The sequence below is a fragment of the Parasteatoda tepidariorum genome, chromosome 4 (assembly GCF_043381705.1).
Source record: "Parasteatoda tepidariorum isolate YZ-2023 chromosome 4, CAS_Ptep_4.0, whole genome shotgun sequence".
Lineage (NCBI taxonomy): Eukaryota > Metazoa > Arthropoda > Arachnida > Araneae > Theridiidae > Parasteatoda > Parasteatoda tepidariorum.
Window position 1 is genome coordinate 10,764,893 of NC_092207.1, and position 12,338 is coordinate 10,777,230.

Sequence of the window (12,338 nt, forward strand, 5' to 3'; positions counted from 1 at the left end):
TCTTTTTAAAATAGTGATTGATAATCATGCAAACACCAATAATTTGAATAGTTTATCAGCCGGAAAACTTAAAAAAGCAACAGACATCTATTTTTCTGCAATCCAATGAAGTTTTTAGGTACTTAATTCTCACTTACAGTTCAATTTGCACCTACAAGATTCATACACACCTGTAAAATAAATTAATCTGAGAAAGTTTTATGTTAAGTCATGTCACTAAAAATGCTTGACCACCAACTCTGTTAAGTATTTAAAATTAGTTATATAAAGTAATAATTGAAAGAGTTTAGAATTACACAGCACTACGATACAGCAACTTTTAAACTGGTTGTCTGATGTGCATTGAAAGATGTCTTAATAACTGCCAAGTTTACAAAATATTTTATGCCATTTGATTTTTTTTCTTGATTTGTTATACTTTTATGTTTTTTTAAATATATTTTAAATAGCTTCCATGATTCTGAAAATTATTTTATTATTTGAGTATTGCAACTGATTAGAATCTTAATTTTTATAAAATTATGCATAGTTTAAAAATGCTTTATTTTATGTTCATTGAGTTTTTGGGGTAATCAAAATTTGTTAAAATTATTGCATATCTTAAAAATGCTTTATTTCATGTATGCGAAGTTTTATAGAGGAGAGTTTATAGAGGTCCAAAACATTCCATGCTATTTAGATGCAATACATGCTACTGAGATAGCCCTGGCAACAGCTATTATTAATGTACCTGATTTTATTTTTGTGACTAAAATCTTGCTTTACACTATTGTTGCATTAATATGAACTTCTTTTAACAGAAAAAAAATTAATATTTTCTGATATTTGGGCAACCTGTGAAAATCATTTTCAAACTTAGCATTTACTGATAAGGTGCTTAATTTTTGATATTTTTATTTTATTTAATTGACAAATATTTTATTTAATTGATAAATTTAATTTTTAAATACTTTATGAAGCTTAGTTTATAAAATGTAAACTTCTATAAATATAAATGAAATAATCATTAAAAATAAATCTTAACAATGCATTTGAAATAACATCACTGATTAAGTCATGTGTTCCTTAATCAATCATTCATAAAATTATTATCTGTGAGCATTATCTTACATTAAACATTACAAAATTTATTTCACTGATATTTTAATTTTTTTCAAACTTTTGATAAGACAAAACTAATTTTGCTGCCTACCTTACTTTTAATTTCTTATTAGTAATGAATATAATTGGAGATTCAGAAATATATTTATAATATTTAATTAAAATCACATGTAAATTTAAAAATTGTTTGTTTTTGAAAAAGAGAATTGGTAAAACTTATATTATCATAAAGTATTTTAGAAAAAAAAAATCCATATTTAATAACTTTTTTTTCCAGATAAGTAAAAAAAAAGAGGGTATTTAGGTATTGTGATCTGTCATGCCAACTTTAATTGCCATGGCGCTAAATGGATTTTCAACTTGCAAAAATATTTTCTTTAAAAAAAGTTTACCTGTACGTAAAAAAAATTAATAACTCAAAACTGCATTAGTTTTAAATTCATTTTTTATATACATTTATAAAAATCTAAAAAAAAAAATTTTTAATAATATTTTAAAAGTGCTTAATTTATTATACACAAAATTTTAATGTAATTTTGCAAATTGGTACTTAACACAGCTAAAGGGCAAGACTGGGAAATTTATCTGGTGTCCAATTTTTGTATTAAAAGTATAATAATGTTTTGATACTTGTTATAAAAAATATTTAATTTTCCTAGTTTAAAAAAAAATATATTATATAATTATATATTATTACAACATATTTTAATAAAAATATAAATTTTAAAAAAAAGAATACATACAATCAATCTCTCTTAAAGGAATACCATCTGTTCCAGCCAAATCTATGCAATTAAGCGAATTATTCGATTAAAAAGGGAGAGCAATATTCATTTTCAAATTCTAAATTTTATGTATCATATATAATTTCGATTAAATAAACTATGTCTTATGATCAATAAACCATTATAATTATAACTGTCTGTGTTAGTATCATATAATTTAAATATGTTAGTATCATAAAATATATATGTCTTTTAAAGTAACATTTAAAATAAATTAATGTTAGTGAAAAGTATAATATAGGTACTAAAATATTATTTGATCCCTTCTGAAAAAATTTATATTTGAAGCCTGTTTTTATACCCATTTAATTCTTCAATTTATCAAAATCAGATGTTCTCTTTCAATTTCTACCAAGACTTTCATGACTTGTGTATTCTTTTCAAATGCATTCTGAATTTTTACTTTTTTTTCTTCTAATTCTCAAAACTTGAAAAATTCCAAATTAATGCATTATTTTAATTTGGGATTTCTTGAAATTTATTGTTTCCAAGATTCGTTGTTCCCCCCGATTAACTCAAATCATTCCTGTTCGTGCTCAACTTGAAAACAACTGAGAGTTATTCACTGGATTAAGCAATGATTATTCTACTTAATAGAAACACACACTGTACACTAGTGTGTTAGGTTTTTGAAATATTTTCTTATCAAGCGCACTAGAAAGGGACCACAAAAAAATCACTCTGTACCTTTTTTACATTCTAAATGATGTGTGAGTGAAGTCAACGAGGCATTAAACCAACACCTCCTAGAAAGAACAGGCCTCAGAACGGGTTACCATAAATATCCCTTAGTAGTCCAACCGTAATGACATATTTTGTATTTTCAACCACTGTGCAGCTTAGTACCCCTAACGTAATGACATCTTTCTTATTTTTCGTCTACTGCGCAGTTATCTTCGTCACATCGGACTACTAAATTGATCCNGTATCTTCGATTAGTCTAAGCGACATAATAGTATACTCATGGTGACTCACATTAAGCATTGCTTTATTTATCGAAAAACCTCTCTCAGGATCAGAATTCCCATGTGGCAAAATTAAAACAGTTTTAATTAACGTAGTTAAATTCTTATATTTTAGATTATTGCTTTTTTATTTATATTTAGCCTATAACTCTAATTTTTTAGGAACACCAACAAAATTTTATCAGAATTTTAGGAATTTTAGGGATTGCACATACTTTTAGGAATTTTAGGGGGAATGCGACCCCTGTTCTTTATACAATTAAGTGGAGGCAAAAAAACAACAAATATCTGCTCAGGGGTAATTGTGGGCCCAACTCAAAAATCCTGAAAATTTCTTGAGTAAAATCATTCAAAAAATTAATATCTTTCTAAATTTAAATCATTGAAATTTTCAAAACATTACATTCTAAATGAATTATATGAAGCATAATTTAAATGAATAATTATGTGTAAGTTTACTTTTATCTCTAATCATAATTATTATTCTACCAGAAAAAATATTTACAAATGAAAAAGATGCCAAGTATAAATTCTAGTTCTAATATTTTTAAATAAAATATAAAAAAAAAAATTTTATATATAAATGTGATTGCTGATTTCTTGGAACATCTAGACTTTGGATTTCCGGATAGCAATTAGCGAAAAATCCGGATTTTTTCCGGAGCACTATCACCCTTGTCTGTTTAAACGGGAAAATGTAACATTAGTTAAATAAAAAATGATTTCGTTCCATTAAATTCTATTTGTACAAGCGGGTTATTCAATTATCCGATATGCAGTTAAGTGGTGACAACTGTAATAGGTCATTCAATTTTAGATTTATTTTTCTCATTATAAATTATAAACTTCTGTGTCAGAATGAAATATAATAACTCTGAAAAATTAAGTCTCTTAATTAAACATAAAATATTAAAGTTAGAATTTCTTCAACTGCTGCTATCAGCTTTATTTATCGCTGTATTGATGATTGAAATAGGCTATAGGTGGCATAGAGCAGAACTCTCTACCTATGGACACACTTCAGATGCTTTCTTCATTAGCGTGTGGAGACTTATAGAATAAGGAAGTACGTTAGTTTCTGTCTTGATATTTAAATAGATTAAAAACTTTAAAGTTAGGAAACTATATGGAACTGAAAACTGTATTGAACATAGCTCTAAGAGTAGTGGAAATTTTAAAAATATTTTTGATAATTAAATACAAACATATTAAGAAAGTGGAAAATATCATAGTATATCCCAATATACAAAAAAAGGGAGGATGGGGAAGGGGGCAGGTCAAGACATGGTGCAGGTCTTCTCTAACTGTGACGTAGTCGAGCATTGTGATTGCTAATTCTTTCATTGTCCAGTCTTATTTGATTTATTTTCCCCATTTGCCTTTTTCGATTTCTATTTTTTCAAATAAATCTTATTTTTTTATCATTGCCACATATTTTTTTAAAATTTTACTCTCAAACTTTTCTTTTAAATATTAATTTTGGGAGTTTATTTACTATTTTTGTCATTCCTTTCCTGCTTTATTTTCATTAGGTATGGGTGGAAAAAAAAAGTATAATACTGTAACTGCATTTTTATTCCATTTCCATCTTTTAGCAAAGAAATAAAATCGAACATCAGCTTACTCTTCGGTGAGTTTTTTTTATTTTTTTTTATCAGTAATTAATTTTTGTGTTACTTCCTCTTCAATAACAAATCTTTGACAAAACGTTGAAACAAACTGTCAATAAAAAAAAGGCAAAAAAAGTCCTTATAGAATATCATATCAGATAATAATAAAGAAATAAAATCTTTTTATTTAAATAGATCTAACTTTTAAGTTGGGACTGAATATTGTAGTGCTTTAATTTAGCCAATTTAATGATTCCTTATAGAGAATTCATAACCATACAACTCCCTAAACAATTTAAAAAATAAACAGATGTAATAAAAAATAAAAAGTTTTATGCAAAGCGGCTGCATTTCCAGAAACTAAGGCGATGAGGGTGGAGTATCCGATCATAAAAAGGGAAGGGGGAGAGTAGTACTTGGCGAATAATGGTAATTTTTTGGTACCCAGTTTATTTAATTTAGTCGCCACATCTGAGGCGTGACGACGCCCTTAAAATTACAGCGATACATTTACATAAAATTTAAAACTATAAAAATCTGTAAGAAATTCAAGTATTGTAATATCAAAATATTCATTAGATTTAAAGGAATGATTTCTTTTTTTAAAAAAGTCAGTCGACTTAAATCAACACAATTTGTTTATAAAATTTGGCCTAATTTTTAACATTGTGTACATAAATAATTATTCACTTAAATAATTTTATTATATTGATATAAGAGATTGTATATGTTGGATTGATTATATATTGATATAAGCAACAACAAAAAAAAAGTCACAACAAATTAGGAAACTTGCACTACTTCTAAAAGATGTCTATTAATGATTAAATTTTCCTTCAGTTACATTAAAATGCATTGGAACAAATTTTGGAGTAAAAAATAAAGAATTAAAAACTATGAACTAACTTAATGTCGCCATTTACAAAAAGTGCAATTAAGTTTCTTTTCCGACGTTACTAAAGAAATAATGACAGCTTTTTAATTAGGTATTTTAAATCTCATAACAAATATTTAAAAAAAAATATGAAAAGAAGATGGAAACAAATTTAAAAAAAAAAATCTATTTACCACACTACTCTTTTTGTTAAGATTTTAGCAATAAAGTATCTATGCTGAAAAGTTGAACATTACAGTTAGAGACAAAGTTCAAACATTTTCTCCTTCAGTATTTATAAAAAACAACAGAAGCAGCATATTTTTGAACTATACACTTTAGTTTTTGGAGGTTTTAGTTTTCTCTAAAATAACGAGCATTTGAAATTAAAAAGCGAATTGTCACAGTCCCTACATTCTCATAAATAGAGTTAAACAGTAAATAAAAACTTAAAAGAATAAATTGAAAATCACAACTCAAAGATATACTACACATTTATTTAAAAGAAAATATAAATTGGAAATAGTTTATTGAGAGCAGACATATTATATCAAACCATTTAAATAAAAGTAAATGGTTTTTCGTATTTGCACAACATTTAATTCAATATCAATAAACTTTAATCAGCACATACATAAATTTTCCAAACTTAAAAGAAGAAAAAAAAAGACTTTTGGATTCCAAATTATTATCACAGTAGCTTTTATTTAAATTTGCAGATTATTGCAAAATTTAAAACAAGTTATTTCACTATAAGGAATAATACTTATTTTAGTCGAGTGTTGCCGAATGTAGAACTTTTATCGTACCATTTTGCAGATAATTTTTTCTTCTTTTATTTATTTACATCACTTGTACATATATGCATTTATTTCATCAGCAATGAGCTTTACATTGTGATATACATGGTTTTTTCTGTGTTGTACAATTTTTTGTTATGTTGTACATGGTTGTGATGTACAAAACCCAGAGGAATCCTTCCACAAAATAAGTATTTACTAATTTTTCATAATTAAAGTTCTAATTCATAAGATTCTAGCAAAGTTTGACATCTTACAAGGGCAACAGCTATCAGTTTTATTCCAAATTCTAATTATAATCTGCAAATATTAGCAAAATAAATCAAAGCGCAGATATTTGTGACACAATTATAGTGAAATTAAGCAATTAGATGATTTGCAAAGAGAAATGGCAAGTTTTAAAAACACGCATCAATAGAAATCGAATGTGAAAATGTAAGAAATGTGACGTAATCGAAAAATTGTTGTTTGCCTTTGCAAATTAGGTTTGCATCTTTTAAAAATAATATAATTAGCAATATTTTTTGAAGATATCAAATTTAGTGAGACCTGAAAGAGAAAAAAATCACGAGAAGCTTAAGATTAAAAAATTAAAACAATATTGAACTAATAAATTCAGAAGTACCCATGAATTCCAAATTTTTTAAAAACTGTTAACTTCAACTTTCATTACTAAAAAAAAAAAAAAAGATAGAAAATAACTCTCTTTTACAATTTAGTTATTTGGTGGTACAGTTTCATTCGCTGCTTCTGATACATTTTTCTTTTTCTTCTTCTTGCGCTTCTTTTTCTTCTCCTCAGTGGGCTGTTCTCCATTTCCTTGAGGAGTATTGACTTCACCTTTATCGGTTAAAACAGTATTTTGTAATTTTTTCTCAATTTCCACTATCTGATTATTCAATTTGCTATGAAGGTTAGTCAACTGGCTCTGCAATGTAGACAGTTCTTGCAAATCACCATGATCTTTTAATCTTTCAAGTTTTGCAACTAAATCTTGGGCTACCTTAACCATATCAGTAGAACTTTCTTCAGTTTTTACCTCTTCTTTTACAGCTGAGTTTTCAACTTTGGCTTCCTTGGTAACAGCTGGTTGAGCTTTGGCAGCCTTGGATTTCTTTCTCTTTTTCTTAGAGGCAACAGACGCACTAGGATTCTCTGAATTGGGCATGGGGCGATATCGTCTACCTCGTGGTTTTGTCCTCTTCGCACCGGAACCAGGCTTCCTATTGCAATACGAATTCAGTTTCTCTCTGTATTTCTGACATTCTGATTTGCGATGTCCGATTGTCCTGCAATGGAAACAAGAAGGAGCTCGACCCCTGATGGTAATCAATCCATGATGGCTACCGATTTTGAAGAAATGCGGAATATCGTCCATAGTCTGTCCGGGTTTTAAATTCAAGGCAAAATATCGAGAGTCGCAATCGACTTTAGTCCACAAATCTAATTGCATCACCTCCATGAACATCACCTCACCGTAAGGCTCTAAAATACCACGGATAGATTCCTCAGCAATGGCATTCGGAATCCAATGGACGTATCCTCTAACTTCACTCTGGCTAAGAGGTGATATCCAACATGTTCTGGAATTAATCTTCGTGCGCCCAAGTCGAATCAGCTTCTCTCGGATGTCTTTACATTTCACTTGCATTTGCCATTCGTTGGGGAATGACAGGCGACCCATGGCGACAACGTTTTCATCTCCACCAACATGATTTTGAATGAATGAACTGAAATCGGCTGCACTAAATCCTTTGGAAAATTTCGGAAATTGCAGTTTGACAGATAGAGCGAACTTTTTCGCCTCATTCAACTCAAATTTGTCCATGTCTTGAAACACTTCTGGATCGGTACTATATTCCAAAAGTATGGACTTATTATATTCCGTACTCATCGTTATAAAAATAAAATAATAAGGTTTCGAAAATAAAAGTATTATCTCATAGGTACTACGGATCAATGCATGGCACAACAAAACAAACCGATTCGAGAGATACGAGCGCAAAACGCGAATCAGCTACTTTTACGCTAATAAATGCCAAATCGTAAAACATAATGTCGCCAGAAAAATATTGTTTACGGGAGCCGAGGGAGTAGAGTTTTGAAATCTCGGAACCATCGAACGAGAAAGGATAGAAAAATGACGTCACGTTAGGGAAAACTAAGGGGGAAAACCTGTAACCTCGCGCTTTCGAACTTATTTTGCTAACGTACTGCTATCTTCATTTTCCCTCCCAACTGTCGGATGTCTTTCAAACAATTTGCTGGTGAAAGCGATTCGAACGTTCAAATATAGCAACGCTGTCCAACTGCAAAGAGCCCACGGGCCAGAATTGCGGTCACTGTTTACCTGGCGGGCCGCAGTTTGAAAAAGTTGAACAATAACCTCTTATACAATAACAATTAATAGATGAATTATGAATTATTAAACAATGGAACAGAAGGATTATAAANAAGTGGTCACCCACCCGCACACTGACCGCAGCCAGTGATGCTTGACTTTGGTGATCTGCTGGGAACCGTGTCTTAACGATCAGTCCACTGCGGGACAGTGGGAAAACTGAGGCCGATAAGCCTGAATAAGAAGTTGGGGGGGGNGGGGGGGGGGGGGCATGCAGCCTGCCAGTTGGACAGCCCTGAAATATAGGATGTGTTTAGCGCTGACATTAAATTAAATTTCTGATTTTTAAAGACAATTTTTATTCTGATATTTTATGATTTTCTTATAAAGTTTTACCTAGATATTTAATGAATATGTAACATAGACATAATTTTTTCTCGCAAAAATTTATTGTTTCATGTAATAAATCGATTAAATAAATTAGTTTCTTGCACAACTTATTTCGAAATAAAACGTGAAAAAATTTTTTGTTCCAAATTTATGTGCATTTTTGACCATATATGCTAAGTATAATCATTGCCATATTTCTATCAAATTTTATTTTATCTACCATGTAATCTTTTCAAAATACTTAGAGAAAAAAAATTCTTCATGGTTAAAAAAAAATAAATTGTTTTTTAGTAAAGTTTTGCAATTCTTTCTTTAAGAAAAATAAAAAATTTGATTTTTTTAGGAGCGAAATTTCTTAAGATTAATATTTAAAAATTTCCAAAATCACAATTCTAAATTTTTAGTTAGAAATTGTATTAGTTAGAATTGTGTTAGTTATTTTTTACTCTGTTGGAATCTTAATCTTTTTAGTTATTTCTTAATACATTGGAACTATTAAAAATACTTATTTATAATAAAATGGTAAATTACAAATTTTGGGGAGAAAAGAAAACAAGCGTAGTTTTTTTTTTTTTTTCTCTGTCTTGAGATTTTTTATTAAATATTAGCTAAGTTATTCTATTCAGTTATATTAATTCTTTTATGATTAGAGTAGCATTATTTGGCTTTATTCAAATAATATTTCAGATTATCCTAATGAATGCGAGTAATTCTACTTCAAAAAGTTTTTAACGAACTTATGCGACATATTAAAAAAAAAAAATTCTTTCGAATGACTTTTGCATAATTCATTTACATACAAAATTGTAGATTATAAGACAAAAAAATGAATAAGAACAATTGAGAGTATTTTGGAATTGAAAATTTCTTTAATTAGAACTATTAGAAATATTTTCATAGTTTTTAACTACTAACACGAATTTGTAGCGTAAAAAATCACAATGAAATATTTAAATAAAAAATAAAGTGTGATTACTTGGACCACTTGTCTTCTTAGTTGGCTTCAATATAAAAAGGTAATAAAAGAGCTGAAAATTTTTCCATATAGTCATTTTTGAATTATTATAAAGTTGCTGATAAATTAGAGGCATAGTTAAGAAACCTTTTTTTTTAATTCTTTATTTTTTGGTTCATCTTATGAAAAGACGAATAGTTCCCCTTTTAATTTTCTAAGTAAAACAGATATTTTTACTCTTATATCTATAATACCGAAATATACAAGACAGTTTATTTATTGAAAAACTATGTAATACTTTAGGAATAAAACTTGCTAAGATTAAGATTAAAACATTTTTAAATCACAATTTTTAAAAAATTTTCTTAGACATAGTTTTAAAAAAATGCCTGAATAAGAAAAACATTTTAGTTATTTCTGAATCTGTTGTTTGACATTTGACCTTTTAAAAATACTTACTTTTAATGAAATTATAAATTACAAATTTTAGGGGGGAAAGAAACTAAAGCATAATTTTATTTTCTGTTTTGAGATCCTCTATTAAATATTCAGTTATTCTAAAGATATTCAGTAATGTTCATTTGTTGTCATTAAATTAGCATTATTTGTTTTTATTCAAATAATATTTTAGATTATTCCAATTTATGCGATTAATTTTACTTCCAAAAGTTTTTAACAAATTTATGCGACGTGCAAGAAAGAGAATTTCTTTCGAATGTCTTTTACATAATTCATTTGCATACAGAATGGAATAGTATTATTCGAGAAACAATTGAGAATATTTTGTATTAAATGTTTTTTTTTCAATGAAGGCTAATTAAGGATATTTGCATCGTGTTAAGCGACTAGTGAAAAATAGAATTTGTAATAAAAAAAATCACAAATAATACCTATGGCAAGACCAGAAGCAATGAAATTGTGCCTGTTTAGACGATCCAAGATTTAGATATCAAGATTATTAGACGATTTAGACACGTCAAGATCAAGATTAGACGATATAGACTTGTAGAAATTGGATCGTCTTAAGGATTGATATTGATGGAAACTTGTTTTGCTTTGAGCTTGGACCGTGTAAACAATCATCCAAGAACTTGGTCCAATTTCTTGGAAGATTGTAGACCATGTTCTACTTTCCATCCAAGTTTTTTCTCCCTTAACCAATCAGCGTCTTAGCTTTTGTGACGTTAACAAGCAGGCAGCAAATTATGTCATTTTGTTGTCGGTTTTCAGGGCCTGATTATCGCCTAGGAGCAAAAGGCACGGGCCTAGGGCCCACTCATTCGGGGGGGGGGCTCAAAAATTAGTAAAAAGTAACAATATTACTTTTTTAAAAAAAAATACCGAAAGAAGCAGTTTATCACAAAAAAGGCATTTTTTATTTCAAATTTTCTTCATATTGTGATAAACCAAACTCGTGTAAGCATTGCACTAATCAAATGCGAAAGTACAGCTGAATTTTAAATGGTGCAATTCTTTCTCCAACAGCTTGCAATGCAAATGCAACGAGAATCCATATTCGCAAAGTCTCTCATAGTGTCAAAAAGAACTAAAAGCTTATTCTTAACAAATATGTAAAGCTGTAGATGGAAAGCTACAATCTTTAAAACAATTCAGCTAATCACTGACTTTTATCAAAAATCACTGATTTCAATTGTTTGTGATCAAACTATTTTAATTTTCATACAACATTATTTTGTTGTTTGATATCTTGCTTTAATATTTAAATGTGTAAACTTTATCTTAGAAAAATAATCTTCAATTGTCAGCTTTCAAAATTTTTTAGAATGTTTCTCTTGAATCATGCAGTTCCATAGATACTTTTAATTGTTAGGACTACAAAAAGAATCTAGAAGAGAAGAAGAAATATAGAAGAAATTGTTAGGGCTATGTTCTTCGGAAATTTAATTTCAAAATATTTCGTTAGGGACCCGGAAAATTTTGTGGGTCAGGGGCCTGAATTTGTCTTGATCGGTCCCTGGGTGGTCCCCTAATAAACCTATAAAAAGTTCCGTCGGAACGATTCTTCAGTACATTGAACCTTAATTTCTGACCGAGTTTGAAAATTACAGGTTAATATTAAAGGGAGTTAAGAGGGGTGATGTGTGCATGCCTCCAGAGACCATATTTGTCTGTTTCTCTGCCATTATTCGTGCTTTAAGACCGAGACATACCTATTTTGATATATAAAAAACACTTTATTTTCAGTAAAATATGGATAGACTTGTTGTTAAAATAATAATAAAAAGAAATAAATAAATAAAAAAATTATCCGTTATTTATCCGCTTTTATTTGCTATTTTTCGAAAAAAAAAAAAATAATTTTTATGATAAGAAAACGTTATTGACGCTAAAACACGTTAAAAAGAAATATGAAATAAAATAAAAAATGAGAAAAAAGGAAAAATCTCAAATCGCCGGAGGGTCTCGAACCCAAGTTCGCCATGGCGAACTTGTCCGCAGCATTCTACCAACCACGCCACGCTTCACTCGAAGCTCTCTCGAATATTTAGCTTTAAG

At 28.8% G+C, this 12,338-nt stretch overlaps 1 protein-coding gene across 1 annotated transcript; it reads right to left on the reverse strand.

Annotated features, from left to right (window-relative positions):
* Window positions 1-5,811: 5,811 nt before the first annotated feature.
* LOC122272156 (uncharacterized) lies at window positions 5,812-8,309 on the reverse strand. Its single transcript, XM_043055435.2, has one exon. It carries the CDS (start codon window positions 8,027-8,029, stop codon window positions 6,851-6,853), a length of 1,179 nt encoding a protein of 392 aa, XP_042911369.1. The 5' UTR covers window positions 8,030-8,309; the 3' UTR covers window positions 5,812-6,850.
* Window positions 8,310-12,338: the final 4,029 nt, after the last annotated feature.